General features: G+C 35.3%; 1 protein-coding gene across 2 annotated transcripts; it reads right to left on the bottom strand.

Annotated features, from left to right (window-relative positions):
* Positions 1-8,076: 8,076 nt before the first annotated feature.
* On the bottom strand, positions 8,077-18,856 carry LOC112771029 (ABC transporter D family member 2, chloroplastic). Of its 2 annotated transcripts, XM_072226208.1 has the most exons (11): positions 18,427-18,781; positions 17,991-18,222; positions 16,897-17,037; positions 16,715-16,782; positions 15,783-16,109; positions 15,495-15,659; positions 14,260-14,488; positions 11,246-11,484; positions 10,555-10,876; positions 9,427-9,695; positions 8,077-8,505 (listed from the first exon to the last, which is right to left on the bottom strand). In XM_072226208.1, exons 3-11 carry the CDS (start codon positions 16,973-16,975, stop codon positions 8,320-8,322), a joined length of 1,884 nt encoding a protein of 627 aa, XP_072082309.1. In that variant the 5' UTR covers positions 16,976-17,037; positions 17,991-18,222; positions 18,427-18,781; the 3' UTR covers positions 8,077-8,319. The 2 variants fall into 2 exon arrangements, with proteins under 2 accessions (XP_072082309.1, XP_025671377.1); XM_025815592.3 differs by lacking the exon at positions 16,897-17,037 and having other exon boundaries at positions 18,427-18,856.
* Positions 18,857-22,103: the final 3,247 nt, after the last annotated feature.

Below are 22,103 nucleotides of genomic sequence, written 5' to 3' on the forward strand. Positions count from 1 at the left end.
TTCCTTGGTTGAGCAACTTCTTCTTCAACCACATCTTGTACTTCATCCTCTTCTTCAACATCTTTTACCTCAACAACGTCTTCATCTTAAGTGGCTTCATTTGAGCTTGGCTCCTCAGGACTCCTCTCTTGTAATGTAGTGCCGGACCTCAAAGTGATGGCATTGATTCCACCCTTGGGGTTAGGTAAAGGTTGAGAAGGAAGCGAACTAGAGCTTGAAAGTTGAGTATTGGAGGTAGAGGGTGGGTCCAAATGGGATAGAAGAACTTGGATGGTAGAGGTAAGACCGGTGATGCTAGAGGCAACTGTGGCTTGAAGCTCTTTTTGTCGTTACATAAGAGAGCAAAGCATCTCATCATTGGAGGGAGAAGAAGGGTAGGTAATTTGGGGGGCTTGTGGTTGGTTGTGTTGAGGCACTTGAGCTTGCCTTTGGTGAGGTGGTTGGTATCTTTGGCCTTGGTTTTGCTGTTGGTATGGAGGGTTTTGTTGATACCGGTTTTGTTGATAGTTGTTATTCCACCTTTGATTTCCACTATTGTCTCTGCCTCCTTGGTTGTAGTTGTCTCTCCATCCTTGGTTGGGATTGTCTTGCCAACCTTGATTGTAGTTACCATCTTGATTATAGTTACTGCCTTGTTGATAGTACCCTTGATTCGGACGGTTCTAATAAGCATTGGTAGCCGCCAAGGTGTTGTCCTCTTGGAGTTGTAGGCATGATGAACGGATTTTTTGATGGTTTAGAATTCACAATAATGAAGTCTCGTTGCAAGTATAGTTTCTAAACCAACAAATAATCCTTCCATACAAAAATTTGTTTGTCACTAAAACAAACCCCTAAATTTATAAACCGAAGTATTGAACCTTAGGTCGTTCTCCCTAGGAATTACAATAAAGTGTTCTTGTTATTGGTTATGAGGTGTGTTTGGGGTTTTTGAGATTTTTGACAAGAAATATAAATGGCAATGTAAATAAACTAACAACTAACAAAGCTCTTGGTAAGATATGAGAATTAGAAGTCCTATCCTAGTTATCCTCCTCAATTGTGACCACAAATTATCCATTGCTACCACTTAATTAACCTCTAACCATGGAGGAAAGTCAAGTGGATGAATTAACTTGATTCCACAAGTCCTAGCCAACTCCCAAGGGAAAGACTAGCTTTCGTGGTATCCAAATCAATTAGCAACTTCTAATTATCAATCAACAAAGGAATTAGATAACTCAAGCATCACTAATTACTCCACCTAGGCCAAGAGGGATAAAATCTATGCTAAAATCCAACCAAGCAACTTGGAAGGCACTAAAGAAAAGCATAGTAAATTGATAACAACAATGAAATATAACAACAATTATTGCAAGGAATTAATAACAACAATCAAAAGAAACACAATTATCATGAATTACCTCAAATTGAATTGAAAGAAAATAGAATGAACAAAAGTAGATCTACAAACCAAGTAGAAGAAATTATAACAAACAAAAGAAGAATGATGAATGTAACAACAAAGAATTAAGAAGAATAAGTAGAAGAAAGCATGAATTAAAAATCTAGATCTAAGAACTAAACCTAATCCTACTCTTAATCCTAGAGAGAAGTGAGAGCTTCTCTCTCTAAAACTAAAACTAACTAAAGCATGATAAAACTAAAATAAAACTCACTAACTAACTAGATGTCCCATTCCTCTTCAATTCTTAGGTTAAATAGCACCAGAAATGAGTTGGATTGGGCCCAAAATGCACTAGAAATCACTGGCCATAAGTTGCATTAAATAAATCACGTGCAGCATCGGTGCGTACGCGTACAGTGTGCGTGCGCGCCCCTAAACACAATGCAACTCTAGCAAATTTTATATCATTTTGAAGCCCCGGATGTTAGCTTTCCAACGCAACTAGAACCGCATCATTTGGACCTCTATAGCTCAAGTTATGGTTGATTAAGTGCGAAGAGGTCGGCTTGACAGCTTTTGCGATTCCTTCATTTCTTCATGAGTTCTCCATTTCTACATGCTTTTCCTTCATCCCCTCAATCCAATCCTTGCCTACTAAATCTGAAATTACTTAAAAAACATATCAAGGTACCTAATGGAATTAAGGTGAATTAAATTTAGCTATTTTAATACCTAAAAAGTATGTTTTCACTCTTAAGCACAATTAAAGGAGAATTTACAAAAATCATGCTATTTCATTGAATAAATGTGGAAAAAGATGATAAAATCCTCTTAATTCAACACAAGATAAACCCTAAAAATGGGGTTTATCAGGGCATTCATCAGTAAAGTGAGAATAGTAAGCGCATATTCTACATACTCTCTGAGGGACTAACTGTTGACATTATTGTTGTTGAGTAGGTGGAGGTTGTTGTTGATTGAGTTAGAGTTGCTTGAGTATATTGGTCATCTCTTCCAAAGTCTTGGTGAGAGCAGTGGTCTCACTACTAGAAGAAACTTCCGCAATAGCCTTGGGATGATTATTCCTTTGCCTTACATGTTGGGTAGACTCAGCTAGATTGGTGATCAGTTGCCACACTTCTGTTGCCGTCTTGTACTTTGTCAGAGAGCCATTACTCGCAGCATCCAAGAGGGTCTTATCTCGAGGCTTCATGCCTTGGCAGAAGTATCTAATTAACACCAACTGGTCAATTATGTGATGGGGACACGAGTCAAGGAGATTCTTGAAGCGTTTCCAATACTCATAGAGAGTCTCTGATTCACCTTGAATGATGCAGAAAATTTCCTTCCTCAATCTATCTGTGACCTCCGGTGGAAAGAACTTGTCTAAGAATTTCCTTCTAAGCAGATCTCAATTAGTAACAACAGCTTCGGGTTGAGTGTAGAATCACTCTTTTGCCTTTCCCTCAACAGAAAATGGAAAGGCATATAACCAAACGGCAGTCTCTTCCGCACCATGCCGCCTAGTAGTTGAACAAGCTGTTTGAAAGTCTCTGAGGTGCTTGATAGGCTCTTGAACGGGTAAACCATGGAATTTAGGAAGTAGATTGATCAATGCGGTCTTCAGTTCAAAATCAGCAGTCAAATTCGGATGATGCACTTGATAGTTGATATGGTTGAAGTGTAAAATCTGGAGCTCCCGCTTCCTTGAGAGTAATTCTTCTAAGAGCTGCCATAGTATCTACACTTAAATCAACAGAAGAGATGTCAATGGAATTATTAGGAGAGGAGTTAGTTTCTTCCTCAAATGACGCTTCAGACTCAACCTCTGATAAGACTGGTGAATTGGGTTGAACCCCTTCACCACCCTCGGAGGCTAACCAACGCCGAGCTTGCCTAATATGTGTAATAGTTTTTTCAATTTCAGGATCAAACGTGGCTAGGCTTGGATCCAGTAATAAACACGTCATTCAATGAAAGAAACATAGAGCTCATGGTAATAAAATATACTAAGAAAAATAAATAATAACTACTACTAATAAACACAAAGCACACCAATAAAAATAAAAAAATACAATTATGTAAATATAAATATATTTACACCAACAAATAATTTAGCACATATGCAACTCCCCGGTAACGGCGCCAAAAATTGATGGGAGGAAAAATGTTAGTTAAGAATTTCTGAAAAGTATTTTCTAAAATAGCATTGCAAGCACAGTCTTAGCCGACGAAATTTCCACTATCAATTTAGAATATGTGTCACAATTAATAATAAATAACCAGAAGTAGAATCCCGGGTCATTTCTCAAAGAGTTGACACAAGATGCAAATTATTAGTTAGGATTTTCCTGAATATTTTTGAAATTGGGAACGAAAAATAAATGGCTAGAAATTAAGGCAATGAGCAGCTAACAAGAGATGTTATATATTTGAAATAAAAGGCCTTGGTTAGGGGGAGATAATTGGGATTTCTATCCTTGTTGTCTTTTCCAAGTATGATAGTAAAGGTTCATTGCTTCCACTTAGTTATCCTCTAGCAAATGAAGGAAAGTCAAGTGGGTATCACTAACTCTAGCTCACAAGTTCTAGTCACTTCACGGGGAAGGACTAGAGTTGGTGAGAGTTGAGTTAGCCAGCAATTCACAATTATAGATCAATACTTGAGTATCAGAACTCAAGGGATCCCAATTAATCAACCCCCAAGCCAAGTTGAAAGATCTACTCCATTAACATGAATGTCATTTTTATAAACACATAATAGGAGTAAATAAAAGACATGATAATTACAAAAAATTAATTGAATTAAAATTGGCACGAATAATAATTAACAATGATCAAACAAGCAATAAAAATAAACATAAAAATAATTCATTGCATTAATAAAATTTTAGAATAACAAGATCCAAACATGAATGCAAAATAATCAAATGGAAAAGAGTAATAGAGAAATTAGAAAAGAAAACTAGAAGGAAATTGACTCCAATTGAAGGTAGTAGCAGCTCAAAATCCAATTCAAAACCAAACTAAGAACATCAAAGCCCTAGAGAAAAGTAAGTGTTTCTCCCTCTGTAATTCAAAACTAAAACTAAAACTAAAGTGAAAAATTGAAGTCTCCCCAGTCTCAGCTCCATCCCTACTTTAGTCTGTGTTTTCGGGCTTGAAACTGGGTCCAAATCAGTCCAGAAATCGCCCCCAGCGAGTTCTGTTAAGTGCAGCACGTGACGCTCTGTCATGCGTACACGTCGGCCACGCGTACGTGCATCGCTGAACTTCTGTGCTGGTTACGCGTACGCGTCGCTGAAAGACGCTCCAAATCACGCGCACGCGTTAGCCATGCATGCGCGTCGCTCCTCGCTTCTCAACTGTTTAGTTTCTTGTGTTTCTTCCACTTTAACATGCTTCATCTTCATCCTTTAAGCCATTCATGCCTTGTAAAACTGAAAACACTTCACAAACACATCACAGCATCGAATGGTAATAAAGGAGAATTAAAAATTAACAATTTTAAGGCCTAGGAAGCATGTTTTCAATCATATCACAAAATTAGGAAGGAAATAAAAAACATGCAATTTACATGAATAAGTGTGAGAATAGTTGACAAAACCTACTCAATTCAGTCCAAAATATATCATAAAATAGTGGTCTATCAATAATCTTCATTCAACCCTTCAAATAAAGCTTCCACATGTTTTTGCGTAGAGAGGGGTTTAGCTAAAGCTGCAAGAGAATCCACAACATTCTTGATCTTAAAGATATATTCACTGGCTGACATACCTTGTTTCTTTATCAATTTCAACTGTGCTTTGAGTTGCTTGATCTTGTACCTAGCTGATTGTGCAAAATAGTCTTCAATTTTCTGCCACATTTCATAACTGAGTTTGTGACCCACCATTTGTTCTTGAAAGTTTCATCCATTGATGCAAGCAGCCAGGAAACCAAATGATAATCATCTTGCTTCCATTGCTTGTAAGGAGATGACTCAATTCCTGCTTCTTGATTAGCAATGGATGAAAATTGTGGACGAATGTGTTCTTTGATGAGATGATCTTCGTAACCTTGCCCTTGAATCGCATTGAAGGCCTATTATTGCTAGTTTTGAAATTAGTTTCACACAGCTTATCAGAAATGGGATTGAATGATCTTTGTTGATAGATGACTGTTGTAGCATTGTTATTAGTGACTAGATTGGTGACAGAAGAATGGGTATTGGAAGATGTGGGGAGAGAATCGTTCGCAGGAGCCATGAATCTTTCGAACCTTCAAACTCTTGATACCATAAAGGGTTTTCTATGAAGAAAGCTTTTCACAGCAAGTAAAACAGAGGAAAAAAAATGTAAATCTGTAAAATTAATTATTAAAATATAATGCAACCCTTTACACAAGTGTTCTCAAATTTATACAAGTTCAGAAGAAAAATCAAATGACTCAATACTAACACCTAAATACCTGTCTTATCACTTAGCAGCTAGGTTACACTTTCTTGATTTTTCTTGAGCTCATCTTAAGCTTGTTTTACAATTCTACCCTTAACACATCTATCAAATTGCAAATTATTTGTCTTCAAAGGTTCTTCTTTGTTTCAAAATTAATACAGGATTTAAATTAATTTTCTTGTTCCCTTGGAGATCACTTTTCTAAATTTTGACCAATTTGCCTAACGTAAAATTCTTTTTCCAAAAAACTAAATTAAAGAGTAAAAGACAAATAGGTCCCTGACCTTTTAAAACGCGGACATTTTCGTCCTTCAAGATTGGAAAATACATTTCGATCCCCCACATTTTAAAATGGCGGACAATTATACCCCTCCGTCCGTTTTAGGCCAAAAAGGGTAACGGAGCTAGCTGACATGGAAGGGTAGAGAATGACGTGTCCGTTACACTTGCTGAAGTGGATTGGGACGAATTTTTAGTGAACAAATTTGTCCCTTAAGTGCAAAACGACGCCGTAAGCATGAGTGAGCCCTATTTCATCAAAATGCAAGGTGGAAGTCATGCCTGCTGCTTGTGCGATCGTCCATGGCGAGTGGGGGGTGTTCTTCATGCACATGACCTGGAAACACTTTGGGAGGTGTGGCTCATGCTAAGCCCCTTAGTCACCATAGTCTCTGTTGTCGCTACGCCATCTCAGTCGCCGCTCGCTTTTCCTCTCTATCTCTCTCTGTGCCTCTCTAGTTCGCTTCTTTCTTCCTCTTAACTTGTCGTAGGTGTTTTCTTTTTGGTTATGGTTTCTCTTGATCTTATCGTAGTGTTCACAGGGATGATAAATTGATGTGTTTGGTCAATGTATTTTTTCTTTACATGACTGCGTTTAACATGCTTGATGAAATGCCCCAATAACAAGTAGGTTCTTTCTGTCGTGTGTTTTGGTCCTTTGCTACTAAATTGCACCATTAGTTGAAAGATGTATTTACTTATTCTCTCGGTTGTTCATGGTGATTATTGTGTGATTTTCTATTCTTGATTTTTTTTATATACTTTCTTCTATTGCTTATGTAATGTAACTTTTATGATTCTTAGTTGCTTGATTTTGTTTTCATAAAATGATTTTGTGCTCTATTTTTAATTTGAACTCTTAAATATAAATTTGAAAGGAATACATGGATCCATTCTTACGTGTTTTAGTATTTATGAATGTTCAACTTGGTTGTTTCTTAGAAATTCTGAGTTTGTACCTTAGGTTTGTTCCTTCATCTTTTAGAGTTGAGTGGCATGATCTGTTCTGTTTTCCTCTTGGATGGTCAAAGGCGCTTTTTGCAATGATTCAACCCACTTATTCAGTTCTTGGTGGCTTGCATTGATTATTGTATAGACTTTTTCTTTTGTTATGTGAGTGGGTGAATTAATAAGAGTAATGTTTTATTATGAGGTTGAAGAAAGAGGATTCAGAATTGGGATTAGATCCTAAATTGTATGTTCACATTTAACTTGTGAATAATTATTTCTGTGCTAATTTCAGCAATAAGGGAAGAATAATTGTTTTGCACTTAAGGGACGAATTTGTCCACTAAAATTTGGTCCCAATCCACTTCAACAAGTGTAACGGACACGTCATTCTCTACCCCTCTATGTCAGCTGGCTCCGTTGCCGTTTTTGGCCCAAAACGGATGGAGGGGTATAATTGTCCGCCGTTTTAAAACGTGAGGGATCGAAATGTATTTTTCAATCTTGAGGGACAAAAATATCCGCGTATAAAAAGGTCAGTGACCTATTTATCTTTAAATCTAAATTAAAAAAAACGTTCCAACCTATTTCGCCTCTGTGAATTGGTGTAAAAAATCTTTGTTCGCTTTCAATAAAATGTGGATACCCTCGTATTGTTTTAAAAGAAAAATTAAAAAATTCCATTTCAACCCAGTAAAGTGTGGATACCACAAATCATGTCATTCACCCACTCATGCATTTATTGGCATTTCAATCAAATTAATTACATAATAAGATTTTTTTTAACCTCTAAATTATTTTACAAATATTCTATTCATTATTTATACTGTAACCTTTAAATAAGATTAATAAAATATTATTTCATCTCCTTGTAAACTCTCCAACTAGAAAGAAATCTGAGTTTGATTCCCTTCCTCCCCTTGCCTTTCTAGCCCAGTCTAATTAGGTTGTTCCCATTCATGAATAATAATAATAATAATAATAATAATAATAATAATAATAATAATAATAGTAAATCTTAAAGAATGTTAGAAATAAGTACCATTACCAAAATGAGCTAGAAATAGCACTTATAAACAATGAAATGAAAACGGCCAAGTTTCCTAATATTCATTCACGTGTATATGAACGTTGAACGCTGTAGCAGCTAGTTGCAAGGAAAATCCTACATATTGACATCCAGGTACATCAAACTTATATTTCAACAAATTCGGAGCACTCGTATCAAAGCATTGCAAAATTTGCAACCAATTCTGATGCTCCCTAAAATCATTGATTTGTAAATTCTAGAGAGGATTCATGTCTTGTGGGTCCAATACTCCAATTTAACTGTTCATCGTCGGAATCCGCTGTGGATATGCTTAGGATCTTGCTGTGGTAATAGCGCAACGTCGACCGGTGGCCGATGCTGATGTATGTTATGTCTGCTGCTCCAATCAGCTGGTACAAATGAGCCTGCAACAAAAACACAAAAAAAAAAAAAAAAAAAAAGAACTTCAGTGACATCAAATCATTACATCAATGAAAATCTTTAGGTCTTGACTGGGTTTCCTTTATTCTGTTTCCCATTACCTGCTTTCTTATCTTTGGAAACTTGTAGAGAAAATAATAATAAAATAAGAAATACAAACACAGAAACATTAGGGTGCGTTTAGTATTCATTTCTTTTTTTTTTTTTTTACATTTTAGTGTTTTCTATTTTCAATGTTTTCTCTTTTTCCTTCACAAAAATTCTGAAAGCATAAAATACTGAAAATGAAAATGAAAATAGAAAATGAGAACGGATATCAAACGCACCCTTATTTTCTTATGTTTTCACTATTTCCTTCCTAAACATCTATTGTATATGTAACAAGGAAACCTCAAAATAAAACAAGAAAACAGAAACACACTCTTGCAAGATAGTGGAAGCACTAGCATGTTTGGTTTTACTCGCAACGTTTTCACTAAAAGTTCTAAATGTAGCATTGCAGAATATCTAGTATGCTTTTCTAGACACAAAACATGTAGTAACTTTATATTAGCATGGTCAAGAGTTATATTTAAATATGTAAAGTAACAGCGTTTCACTGCTTATTTGATTATTTCAACCAATACTTTGAAACGTATCTGAATCCAAAAGTCAATTGGACTATCAACTTGGTGAAATTTTTTGTCTAAAGTTTTGAGTATACTGTTTGTTAGACAATAATTTTTGTCTAAAGTTTAGATAATCAATCTTTTATAAGTATGTCTATAATGTTAGATGAATATAAGAATGCCTAAAATATGAACAGAACAGAATGGTCAATTCAATGAATACCATAGCTATCCACATGATGTATCATACATCCAATTCAGATATATGTCATATCTGAACTTGGAATTCAAGAATACCTCATTGGCTTCATCAAGTGCACTTGTTGATTCATCTAACAAGACCAACTGAGGCCTCGAAAGCAAAAGACGAGCGAATGCAAGGCGTTGCTGCTCTCCCAAAGAAAGAACACTAGACCATTCATATGTGGAATCTAAACTGAATCGAGCCAATAAATAGCCAAGGCGGACATCCTCTAAGACCTTTATTAGCTCATTCGTTGTCGGCTTCATAGGCTTATCTTTTATGATGTCCGAGTTTGGGAACTTAGTCAAGAAAGGAAGCACATCTGCAGAAAAATGTCAAATAAACTCAATCAGTAAAGCTTGCACGCGTTCCTGCCAACATACGAATAATATTCCAGTGATCTAAATCAAGTAGGACCCTGTATATTCAGATAATATAATAGTATTTATTACTGTTAGGCAGAGTTATATGATTAATTATGCTCTTTTCCTCTTTCATTACTAAATTAGAAAATGAGTAGCCAAAAGAAAAAAAAAATTAATAAGTTGTCAATGAGCACGTAGCAACCTCAAAGTCAATTCTCAAAATTGAACATTTAAGAATTCGTTCACTTGCCTACAAAGTCTAGGTTCTGCTCAAAGTGGTTAGGAATAAATAAGAACATCTATTTATCTACTTCAATCATTTGAACCTGGATTGATCCTTGTTAAGAAAACAGATCAATGTTAGTCTAAAGCTTAATCGAGACATTTCTAAGATTCAAATGGTTGTATAGGCTTGTTTCACCATCAGATAATCTTATTGTGTAGGTACTAGGTAGACTTTAATAGAAATGGATCAGAAGTTTTTATTGTCAAGAACTTACCTAATAATATCTCTAGGATAACAATCACATGTTTTTATGTTTCCTCCTTTGTATAAATAGATTAAACAAAAACTTTATTTTGGGTTAAATATAGTTCTCCTGTGATCATTACAAAATAATTACAACAGCGTGTCTGGCATTCATAAATTAAGGAGTTCATTTCAACATCAAATCATATGTCAGTGCACGATTGAGCAAATAAGTTTAAGACGGTGTGTAAAAGACATTTTTAAAATATAAATGTATATGAGTTTGCATCATAATTAGAGAAAAACAAGTTTAGGCATGTGGGAACAAGAAACTAGAAATGACATACTTTTTTGTTCAGTATCTCCTGATGTAGAAACTGTGTCATCAGTCCATATTGGATAAAGCAATTGTTGACGAAGAGAGCCCAAAACCATATATGGTCTTTGAGGAAGGAAAAAAATTCTAGATTTTTTGCTTGCGGATTTTCCATGATCTTCAAATGTATCATTAGCAACATTTATTGAAGGAGTATTTGCATCGGAAGAAATCGTTCGCTCAGACTCTTCTCCACCTTTTACATAGTACACGATCTTTCCGGTTCCAGTTCTCCATAGACCAGCCAGAGCTCTTAACAAGGAGGTCTTACCACTTCCACTTGGTCCCATCACCTGATCGGTTAGATTTAGAAATGATTTTTGTACAACCATACAGTCTAACGAGGTTGAACTTATTCAGAATACAAATCTAAATTTTATTTTTATGCAAAGTCCTAACCAAAAAGTTAAGCTTTTGAGAGAGTGAGTTCATGATATGGAATCAAATCCTTTAGTGTTGGTCTAGATTTCAATTCTTGCCTCTCTAATTCTTCTAAATATGACATTTAATTTCAGCATAAGAGAAGATGGACATTGTCCACACTTCATGCTCAAAGGGCCATTACAGTATAGCATTTGGGATGGAAGTGTCGCTCAATGACATCAAGTACAAGGAATGAAGACTGATTTGGATGTTTGTAAGTTGGGATGTCGATTACTTACCAATAAATTATCCTTTTCTTTGATTGTCACTGATAAGTCTCTTATAAGTGTAGATTCACTTGGAGTTTTAAGAGTCAAATTGTTTATCTCCAGCAATGTTTCATAATTTTCTGATGGTGTCGATCCATTAGATTCCAATGCAGACGAACTTCTGAAATCTTTATATGTAATATGTATGTCTTCCAAAGTATCAGACAGAGATTTTGAGCTGCTTCTGTCCAAAATATCATCAAACTCACCTGCATATTCCATAGAGAAAGAACTCTTTAGTGTTTAATAGATTATCTATGCAGATGATTTTGAGAAGCTAACACTAATATAAAACTATGCAGAATTTATCATTTTTTTTATAACGAAAGAAAACTTCATTATTGTATTGAGGGAACAATACAGTGGGGAGGAGGAAAAGAGTTCCTCCAAACCAAAAGGAATACAAACAAGGCATCAAACGTCAATGAACTGCAGCTTTCAAACCTCTCATCATGTCTGAGAGGAAAAGTTGAAAAAACCATGTGCTTTACGCCATATAGATGCTAAACGCCTGATTCTATCCCAAAGAATAGTTTTTCCTGCAAATCTATCATTAAAAATTCGTAGATTGCGTTCTAACCAAATGGTCCAAATAGTGGAATATATTGCACATTGCCCAAAAAATTTAGCATCTTTCCCAAAACCTGCAAATCTTGTCAAAAGAAATCGATCCAGTGATGCAAGGCACACTCAAGATGCTCAAAACATGCTGAACAATGAAATCCACAAAGAATCAGCCATGAGACAAGTGTACAAACAAAATTGAGACTGTTTCTGAATGTCCCCAGCACATCAAGCACACATTTGGGCATATAGCCTAATGTGGTCGTCTAACTTATAAATTGTCAACAGTGTTAATTCTGTCAAGCATAACAGTCAAATAAAGGATTTGACTTTAGCGGGAGCAGGAGGTTTAGATTTCCATATTGGTTTATCAAGGAAAAAAGGTGCCATAGTGGAAGACAGCAACAGAGACTGAAAATAAGATTTACAGGTATACAGACCGGATGAATCAAGAGACCATAAGCTTTTGTCAGGGGTAGAAAGGGCATTTTCAAGCAGACCTAAAAGATTTCCTAACTCAATGGACTCTCTTATCATTAAGATTTCTAAAAAAGTAGGTACAAGAATAGGAAGATCCCTATATTTAATAGAAGTCTCCAACAGTAATATTATGTAAAACAGATAAGCGATACAGACGAGGAAAAGCTAAGTAAAGGAGCATCACCTAGCCAATTATCTTCCTAAAAGAGACAGCGAGATCCATCTTTACTTTCAAAGAAAGTAAAGGTATGAAAGGAGCATAACCACCATAAATAAATTTCCAAGAACTATAATGAGTAGCATGTGAAGTAAGATTTGCATCCAGTTCATTTCTATTCAAGCCATACTTGCTTCTAATAACCTTATGCCAAAAAGAATGTGGTTCTAATGGAAAATTCCATAGCCATTTTGTTGCCACACTAATGTATTTTCAACCATGCAGGTGTACACTAAAATCAGCCACTAGTATAAAATACATGTTGGAATACACATTGAAAATGAATTAAACAACACGTGTATTTGTACATAAATACAGTGGTTATTTTAGTATACAAATAGCATTTTTGATACTTTTCTATACCAGATTACCAAGACCCAATACTCATTTTTTGGTAGACAACAAATCTCCAACACACCAAATGATCTCGTATTGAATCCATAGCACTAGACCAAAGGAAATCCCTCACTATATTCTCAATGGTTTTAGCCACTCCCTTTGGAATAGGAAAATAAAAAGATAGGAAATAAAGAGGGATACTTGATAAGCAAGACTGAATAAGACTGATCCTTCCTCCTAGTGAGAAATATGCTCCTTTCCAACTTGAAGATGCTTAGAAATCTTCATGACAACAGGACCCAAAAAGAGGTTGAAGTAGGGTTCCCACCTAAGAGAACACCCATATAAACAAAAGGCTATTCCAGAATTTCACATCCAACCATAGATGCTGGTAGAGAAATCAGTTGGGTCAATATTAATCCCCATAAAGCCAATTTACCCATAACGATCTTCAAACCGGAGGCTAGCTGGAAAACATAAAAGATCGAGAGCATTAGAGAAGCTCTCCTTATCATTTTCCAAGAACAAAATTGTATCATCCGCAAATCGCAAACGAGAAACCACAATCACTTCTGATCCTACTGTTAACCCCTTAACAAGCCCCCTCCACTCTTCTCTAACAACCAACCGACTAACAACATCAGCCACTAAATTGAATATGAAGGGAGGAAGGGAAATAGAGAGGGTGACCTTCCCTCAAACCCCTCTCATCCTTGAATCATGAACTTGCTCGCCATTAACCATGACTAAGAAAGTACTTGTAACAAGGCAACCTGAAATCCATTTCCTCCATTTAGAGCCAAATCCTTTTTCCTTCCACCTTATCCAAAAAACCCAGTTGACCTTATCATAAGCTTTTTCAAAAGTCTTTTGTAGACCAAACACTCTTAAGCTCGCTTTTTCATATCAGACACCAACTCATTAGCAATCAAAGCTGCATCTAAGATCTGCTTTCTTGCTGCAAAAGCACTTCGATTTTCCAAAATGGTGTCATGTGCCCCAAAACTTCACTCAAGTAGATGAAAGGTCCTTTGACTCTGACTGACCTATCTTTCTTAGGAATCAGTGATGAAAACAGAAATAATGTCAACACCAATCTTTCCATTCTTATGAAATTCATCAAACACCTTCAAAGGGGATATACAAGTTCTAAAGTATATGTAGAGCAAAGTCATAGTTTCCTTGCAAGTTAACATATCATATCATCGTAACATCTTAAATTTCTGGTTCTTTTATGTGTATGTGAAAATGAAACTACAACCTATCTTAAAATAGCTCTCGTTTCCAGAGAGGAAGAACTTGTTCACTTATGCACATATCATTCATGAGATCTACAAATAACAAAATGTAATAGGAAAGAGAAAAGAGAAAAACAATGTTATACCTAGCCGATTAATAACTGCAGAAAAAGCACTTATAGCTTGAAACTGGTACACAATGAGGGAGAAGTCACCAAGGATATGATTAAAAGCAGAAACTGATTGATTGATGACACCAAACTCAATCTTTCCAGAGAAATACATTGGAGCAACAACAGCGGCAGGAAGAATTTGAATGAGATAGCGGTAGCCACTGGTGAAGAAGTCCAGATTTCTAGAAGAAATCAACAATCTCTGTAATGTAAGAAAATGATAAGTTACAATACTCGTCAACCTATTTTAAGTTACAGCATTATTTTTATTGGATAAATGCAAGAAAAGAATTAGTGTTGGAATAAGGATACATTTGGCATCTAATAGTTTTTCTCCAAACCAAAAAACAAGTCAGTACACATGACTATGGCAAATAGACAGTGCTGGGAAGCTATAATTAAGTGATCACACATTAAATGAGACATTGAGCTTAGTTTACAACTCAAGACCCACCAGTGTATGTACAGCCTTCTATAGTTTTCCAGTCATCCAGTTCAATGAAAAATCTACTGATCATATTAGAAGAGTTTTGATGTAGAAGAATCATAATGTTTGGCCTAGCTGCTAATACGAAAAGCAAGCTTGCATTGAGTTTCATAAGATTGTGCAATCAGATTTTGAAGTTTAAGCCACTCAACTTTTCGATGTTTTGTATATGTTAAGTCTATGAAAGAAACTCCTTATTTAGCAATTCTAAGTTCCTTAAAAGGCATGAGCATTTTTTTAAGTTATAGACACCACGGCACTAGATATTCCTTTGAAACTGCTAATGGTATTGTTCATTTCATGCAAGATTTCTGTAACGAGGTCTTTGAATTGAAAGTTGAAACCCCTTTGCTTTGAACCATAATTTTATCACACCTTTTTTTTCCACTAATGTTATACAATATTGGCCTTGCAAATAGTCATGCTTAGCGCTTAGCTCTCAAAGACAATATTTGGTTTACTGTCAATACTTAAGTTTATTCACATTAATCAAGTTTTTTTTAATCAAGAAAAAGTTAAAAAATAAATGAACAGCATAGTCTTTACAGGAAAAAAATGCTGCTTACTATATAGGTGGCAAAATATGGACTAAGAGGAAGAAATATATGCATTAACAACTGAAGAAGCAAAGGCATGGGACTTGAATATAGTTACTGACAACATCTTACACGAATAAAATCAAAGGAAAAAAGATATGTAAATTAAAGAAGAAGCATCTCACAGTCAGATTTTCAAAAGCACTTTTGAAACGCTGCAGAAGAAGTTGCATTTCGCTATCTTCACCACCATAGAAAGCAATCGATTCGGCATTTTCCCGAACCCTCACAAGCCCGTAACGGAAGTCTGCTTCTTTTTTCTCTTGCAAGAAGTTTAAAGTCACCAATTCCTGCCATTTTGACAATCTCCAGTTAATAAAACGGGATGTATGTTAAAGTTTACGAGAGTGGGGTCGGGACGGTAGTTTTGCATTTCAACTTAAAGAATCACAAAGAAAATGGAAAACTATTACCCTCCCAAGGAAAACACTAATAGCTGTCCCACCAACAGAGTATACAAGAAGTACAACGAAGAGGGGAGGATAGATTCCATATAAGATATTACTGAATGAGATCAAGTCGACAGCAGCATTGAAGAGTGTCAAGGAGAAAGAAAGAGCAGTCCCAGTGAACGAACTTAGATCGTCAACAATTCGCTGGTCTGGATTATCAATGATTGACTGAGACTGAATTTTATAGAAAGTCCGGTCCTTAAGATAGCGATCCATGTAATAGCTTGTCATCCAAGACCTCCATCTCAAGGAAAGAGTTTCTCTTGCATAATCTCTCAACACAAAAAACTGCAACAGAATGAACAAGTTTAGAAAGATATGTAGAACACTAGAACAAGGTATGAGAAACCAAAAACTTTATAGAAAGGCATCCAGACAGATTATTTCCACTCATGATAATAATATTCAGGAAAATTAGAGAGGTGGAACTTGAGTGCACTTGTTTGACAATTCCACATATAACTATCGTTGTTTGCTTCAAAAACAACTAATCAGTTAACTTGAAAACCTTACGAAAATTGTTATCAAATAATGGTCATGCAGTTCCCATGTAGTATTTTCTTGTCTCTTTCTTGGGACAAAGTCTTGTTATAATGAGATATTAAATCTACCAACTAACTCGCTTTGAGATCAAAAACAGTTGTAGATGAAAAGGAATGATGCAATTCAACAAAGTAAAAAAAGGAATAAATAGGGAAAATGACTATGTCCAACTCCCCTGGTATGAAATTTAAAGGCCGAAAAAAATGAAATGGTATGACCACTAAAGTAACATCTAGGCAATTTAGATGTTTACAAGTTAGATGCTGCATCTTGTAAGAAAACTCATCATTGAAGAAACAAAAGCAAAGTCTAGCAGAGCTATACCTAAGAAAGTGCAGCAATGTGCTCACCGGGATTCCTCCAGCAAAGCCACCCAGGTAGTAAAGCAGTTGCTTGGTGAATTGTTCTTGATCCTTGTCTTGAATTAACAAACTTAAACAGGGTTAGTTACTTGTTCCCATTTCATACTAGAGTAAATAATAATAATAAAAACAATATACAACATCATCACATCAACCATACTGTAATGTACCTTCCCTAAACAGATAACAAAGAGAAGATAACCCAATATGCCAAAGAAGCTGTGTCCATATATACACAAGAATCGTCATGACTCCATCGAAGACATGACAAGCACTTAGGGAAGACCAAGTCCCTTAAGCTGCGTTTGTTTCTGAGAACAGGACAAGACAAGACACTGAGAACAAGACATCAGGGACATAGACACAAAATTTTGTGTTATTGTATTCTGTTTGGTGATAAACTAGAACAAATTATAAAAATCCAATTTAATCTCATTTTTTTTTTGTTCAAAAGATTTGAGATGAAAAATATAATAATAAAAAAATATAATTATGAAAAATTAACAAGAATAATGAAAGAAAAAATGAAAAATAAATTGTGTTCCTTGTTAGTGTCTTAGTGTCCTTCCTGTCAGGATGGACACAAAATACACTAATTCAGTGTCTCTGGACATATTGTCTCTATCCATGTCTCTTCTGTCAAATGCAATTTTGTGTCTTTGTGTCCCTGTCTCAGTGTCCTGTCTTTGTAAACAAACGTAGTCTTAGCTCTGTCCATAACATAGGGTTCTTGATAACAAAAACTTGGACAACTTTTTTAATATTCAAAATGTAATTTATTTTACATGCTATTCTTGCACATAAATAAAATATATTCACATCCTTGCTTAGGCTATTCGCCAATCAACATAAATACACCAAAACACATGATTCCAGGCCAATGGCCTTTCATCAACACAAAACCTCAGAAGCATAAGGAAAGTAAGGATCCTGTCTGTGATTTACGAAGCATCAGTAAAGAAAGGATAAAATATGCTTTTTGTCCTAATATTTGTGATTTTCTTCAAAAATAAAAACTGAACCTGAAAGTTAGCTCCATCTAAAATATGAGGGACAAAATTAAAAACTTTCGGGATAGCTTTGACACAAATAAAAAATGTTAGGGACAAAATTAAATGAATAAAAAACATAGGGACAAAATTGAACCAAATTAAATGTAGAGGGTATTTTCGAAAAAAATTGGAAACACTAAGGACAAAAAATATGCTTTACCACAAAGAAAAACATTGCAAGATATATAGAGTCATTCATCAAAAGAACTCACTGGCAAGTGCATTGTAGAAGTCCCTCCCCAAGAAATTGAAGCCAACACTGATTCCAGTTGTAGCCAAGGTGAGAGCAAAGACACCTGCAAGCTGCAACCTAGCCTGAGCTTTGTCATCCGAAGACCAATATGGAGCTGCCACTTTCCAGAACCTTCTGAAAAGGGTTTGCAGATCGGGACTCCCACCCTCTACAACCACACCATCACTCTTTTCCCCCACTTTCTTCACTTCCTACAAAATTTCCAACTTTTCAACATTACTCAATGCCCATCAACCAAATCATCGCGAAAAAGGACCCCCCTTTGGTAACCGTTTCAGGATAGAAATATAGAGTTATGAGATCTGTTTGGAGAAGAGAAACACTCAACAGTATTTTCTATTAAGAAACACTTAACAAACACAGTCTAAAGATCAAATAAGGAAACAGGAGAAAACCTTATCTGGGTCTGGTGGCAATGGAGCTGGCGTGGTTGTAGAAGAACAGAAACACTTGCTCCGATTCCTATTCCTCCTCTTGTAAGGCTTTCCCATTCCCATGCTAAGGGACATGAATGGCACTCGTGAAAATGTGCAGGAGAAGTGAATTTGCACATGGTGATTGTAGGTAAGGTTGGACTTGTTATAAGTGGATGAGAACATGAAAAGTTGGTGAGCTTGTTGTTGGGTTTGCAAGATCATTTTTTTCATGCCGCGTTCCTAATTTGGCCCAAGAAGCTTGGAGCGTGCAAGAATCAGTATTTTGCTTCCAACTAACACGAGTTACCGAACATTGTGGGAGATATGCCAGTTCATGTGGCTATGCCAGTTCTTTGTTCTTTTATTTGTTTGGCCTTTGGCGTCACTCGTGTGTATTAGTGATGTGTGCGAAAGGGAAAATTGGGAACCGCATAGATTACTTGAGGATTATCCGTACCACACGATTGATTGCGCGGTCCACACGCTGCCACGCACAAAATAAATAAAATAAAATTATAAGGTAGCGTTAGGTAGAGAAACAGAAACTGAAAGACTGAAACTAAGAGATAGAAACTAAGAAACAGAGATTGAAATAAATTTTGGTATTTTGTTTGATGTAAAATGAGAGACAAAAATTAAAACAAGAATAAAACTCTAATTTAATTTGGACAAAAAATAAAATTAAAATTAATTAATTAGAATGAGGGTATTTTAGGTATAAAATGTTATTAAAATTTCAGTCTTCGTCTCTAAAAATTTCAGTCCCTGTGTTCTACTTTTTGAAGGTATTAAAATACTGAAATTTTGGAGACAGAAACAAAAATTTTAGTACTAATCTCTAAATTAACAAACATCATACTGTATATCAGTCTCTCAATCTTTGTTCTAATACCTCAAAACAAACGCTACCAAGAAAATGCCATTTCGGCCAAAAAATTACATTAGGGAATATTCTTGTGTTATGTCCCAAAATGAAGTGCTGGACTACCAAGAGAATGCCATTTCGGCCAAACAAACGCATGGTGCGAGAAACATTTTTTTTTTTTTAAATTTTCATGGAAGTATCTTGCATGGTGCGAGAAGATTAGAACTTTTCAAAAAAATTTTATATCATCTTGTAACTGAGCATGAAAAGTGAAATTTTACTTTATGTTGTGAAATAAATAATTAAAAAAGATATAATAAATATAAAATAAAAAATTATAAAAAAAAATTTTAATTTTGATATTTACCAATATAATTATTTTACCATAATAATAGAAAAAACTTATATATATATTAGTAACGTATGAAAAAAAGAGGAAAAAAATTTTATATATAGACAATATAAAGAAAGAGAAAAAGAGAATTGTTATTGATGTGTGTCATATACTTCATATTACGTTGTTATTTATAAGTACAAAGAAGCTTTACTTTTCAAACATAATTAAATGCAACCACTCTTGGTAAACTAAGTCTCATGGAAAACGAGCATCCACTTCAGGTAAACTTATCAAAACACTCTCTCTTGGATGACCATTTAGGATTATACCTCGTTAAAACCTTACTAAAGAAAAACTCAATGGGAAAAAAAAAACTTTAGTGAAGAAAAAAGAGTACAATATCCTTTGTGACGGGACTGCCTCATTAAAAATCTTGTCAAGAAAAACCCAATGGAAAAAACCTGATCAAAGAAAAAAGAGTACAGTCTCCCCCTCTTGTCGACATTATTTAATATCTCGAAATCGGCGCATCCCAATCTGATGTACCAATTTTTCAAAAGACGATTTTGGGAGTGACTTTGTAAATAAATCTGCCAGATTGTCACTTGAGCGGATTTGTTGGACATTAATTGTCCCTTGATTTTGAAGATCATGAGTGAATAAGAATTTGGGAGAAATATGTTTTGTTCTATCACCTTTGATGTATCCACCCTTAAGTTGAGCAATGCATGCTGTATTATCTTCAAACAAGACATTTGGAGCTATCTTATGATCAATTAGTCCACATGATGACAGAATATATTGAATCAAACTCCTGAGCCAAAAACACTCGCGACTTGTTTCATGTATCACTAGTATTTCAGCATGATTAGAGGAGGTTGCTGCTATCGTCTGTTTTGTGGACCTCTATGATATAGCTGTACCACCATATGTGAACAGATATCCTGTTTGAGATCTCCCTTTATGTGGATCAGAAAAATATCCAGCATCTGCATAGCCAACTAATTGTGACTTGGATCCATAGGGATAAAACAATCCCATATCAACCGTTCCATGAAGATATCGAAAGATTTGTTTGATTCCACTCCAATGTCTTCTGGTTGGAGAGGAACTATACCTTGCTAGTAAATTCACAGCAAATGATATATCGGGTCGTGTATTATTAGCAAGATACATTAGTACTCCAAGGGCACTAAGATATGGTACTTAAGGACTAAGGATATCTTCATTTTATTCTTTAGGACGGTATTGATCCTTTTCCACATCCAAAGACCTTACGATTATTGGAGTTTTTAATGGATGTGACTTATCCATATAAAATCTCTTCAAGATTTTTTCTATGTATGTTGTTTGATGACTAAAGATCCCATTTTTTGTATGCTCGATTTGCAGGCCGAGACAAAATTTAGTCTTTCCAAGATCTTTCATCTCAAACTCTTCTTTTAAAGCTTTTAAAATTGTTGGAATCTCTTCAAGAGTTCCAATGATATTTAAATCATTAACGTACACAGCAATTATAATGAATCCAGATGCATATATCTTTATGAAAACACATGGATAGATATCATCATTCTTGAATCCGGTTTTAGCCAGATACTCAGTAAGACGATTATACCACATTCGTCTAGATTGCTTTAGACCATATAAAGATCTTTGCAATTTGACTGAGTATAACCCCTGCGAATATATATTAGATGGTTTAGATATCTTTAATCCTTCAAGAACTTTCATGTAGATATCACGATCTAATAATCTGTATAAGTAGGCTATTACTACATCCATTAAATGCACATGCAGTTTATGATATGCAAATAAACTGACCAAATAACGCAATGTTATTGCATCCACTACAGGGGAATATGTTTCTTCATAATCTATACTGGGCCTTTGTGGAAAACCTTGTGCCACAAGTCGAGCTTTGTAGCGTACGACTTCATTCTTCTCATTTCGTTTCTCACAAATACCCATCGATGTCCAACAAGTTTTACATCTTCTGGTGTACGGACTACAGGTCCAAAAACTTCACGTTTTGCAAGTGAGTCTAACTCAGCCTTCATGGCTTTTTCCCATTTTGGCCAATCAATCCTTTGTCGACATTCTTCGACTGTTCTTGGCTCAAGATCCTTACTTTCATTGATAATTGTCTTATTTTGGTCCCATTTTTCTCCTGTAAAGACATAATTTATCGAGATCTCATCATTTTCACAAATTTCAGGTACCTGAACATCTTCTAGCGTTAAAACTATATCAGAATTTTGGACAACAGTATGTGTCTTTACTATGTCTTCTTCAATAGGAATAGTATTTACCTCTTTTCTTTTTCGAAGATTTTTGTTTTTGGAACCGACAGGCCTGCCACGCTTCTGGCGTGAATTTGTTTCAGTGGTTATTTGTCCAACTGAGACATCAACTCGAATTGGAGCATTTTTAGCTGGTATATAGAATTTAGTTATC

The sequence above is a fragment of the Arachis hypogaea genome, chromosome 18 (assembly GCF_003086295.3).
Source record: "Arachis hypogaea cultivar Tifrunner chromosome 18, arahy.Tifrunner.gnm2.J5K5, whole genome shotgun sequence".
NCBI lineage: Eukaryota > Viridiplantae > Streptophyta > Magnoliopsida > Fabales > Fabaceae > Arachis > Arachis hypogaea.

Bases quoted from the DNA above. Each gene is read 5' to 3' on its own strand.
- LOC112771029 (XM_025815592.3), bottom strand. From the start codon at position 18,678: ATGAAAAAAATGATCTTGCAAACCCAACAACAAGCTCACCAACTTTTC. The intron at 11,485-14,259 runs GTATAACATTGT...TGGAATATGCAG, and splicing joins TGCAGTTATTAATCGGCTAG to GTGAGTTTGATGATATTTTG. The intron at 8,506-9,426 runs GTATTCTTGAAT...TTTTTGTTGCAG, and splicing joins CACTTGATGAAGCCAATGAG to GCTCATTTGTACCAGCTGAT.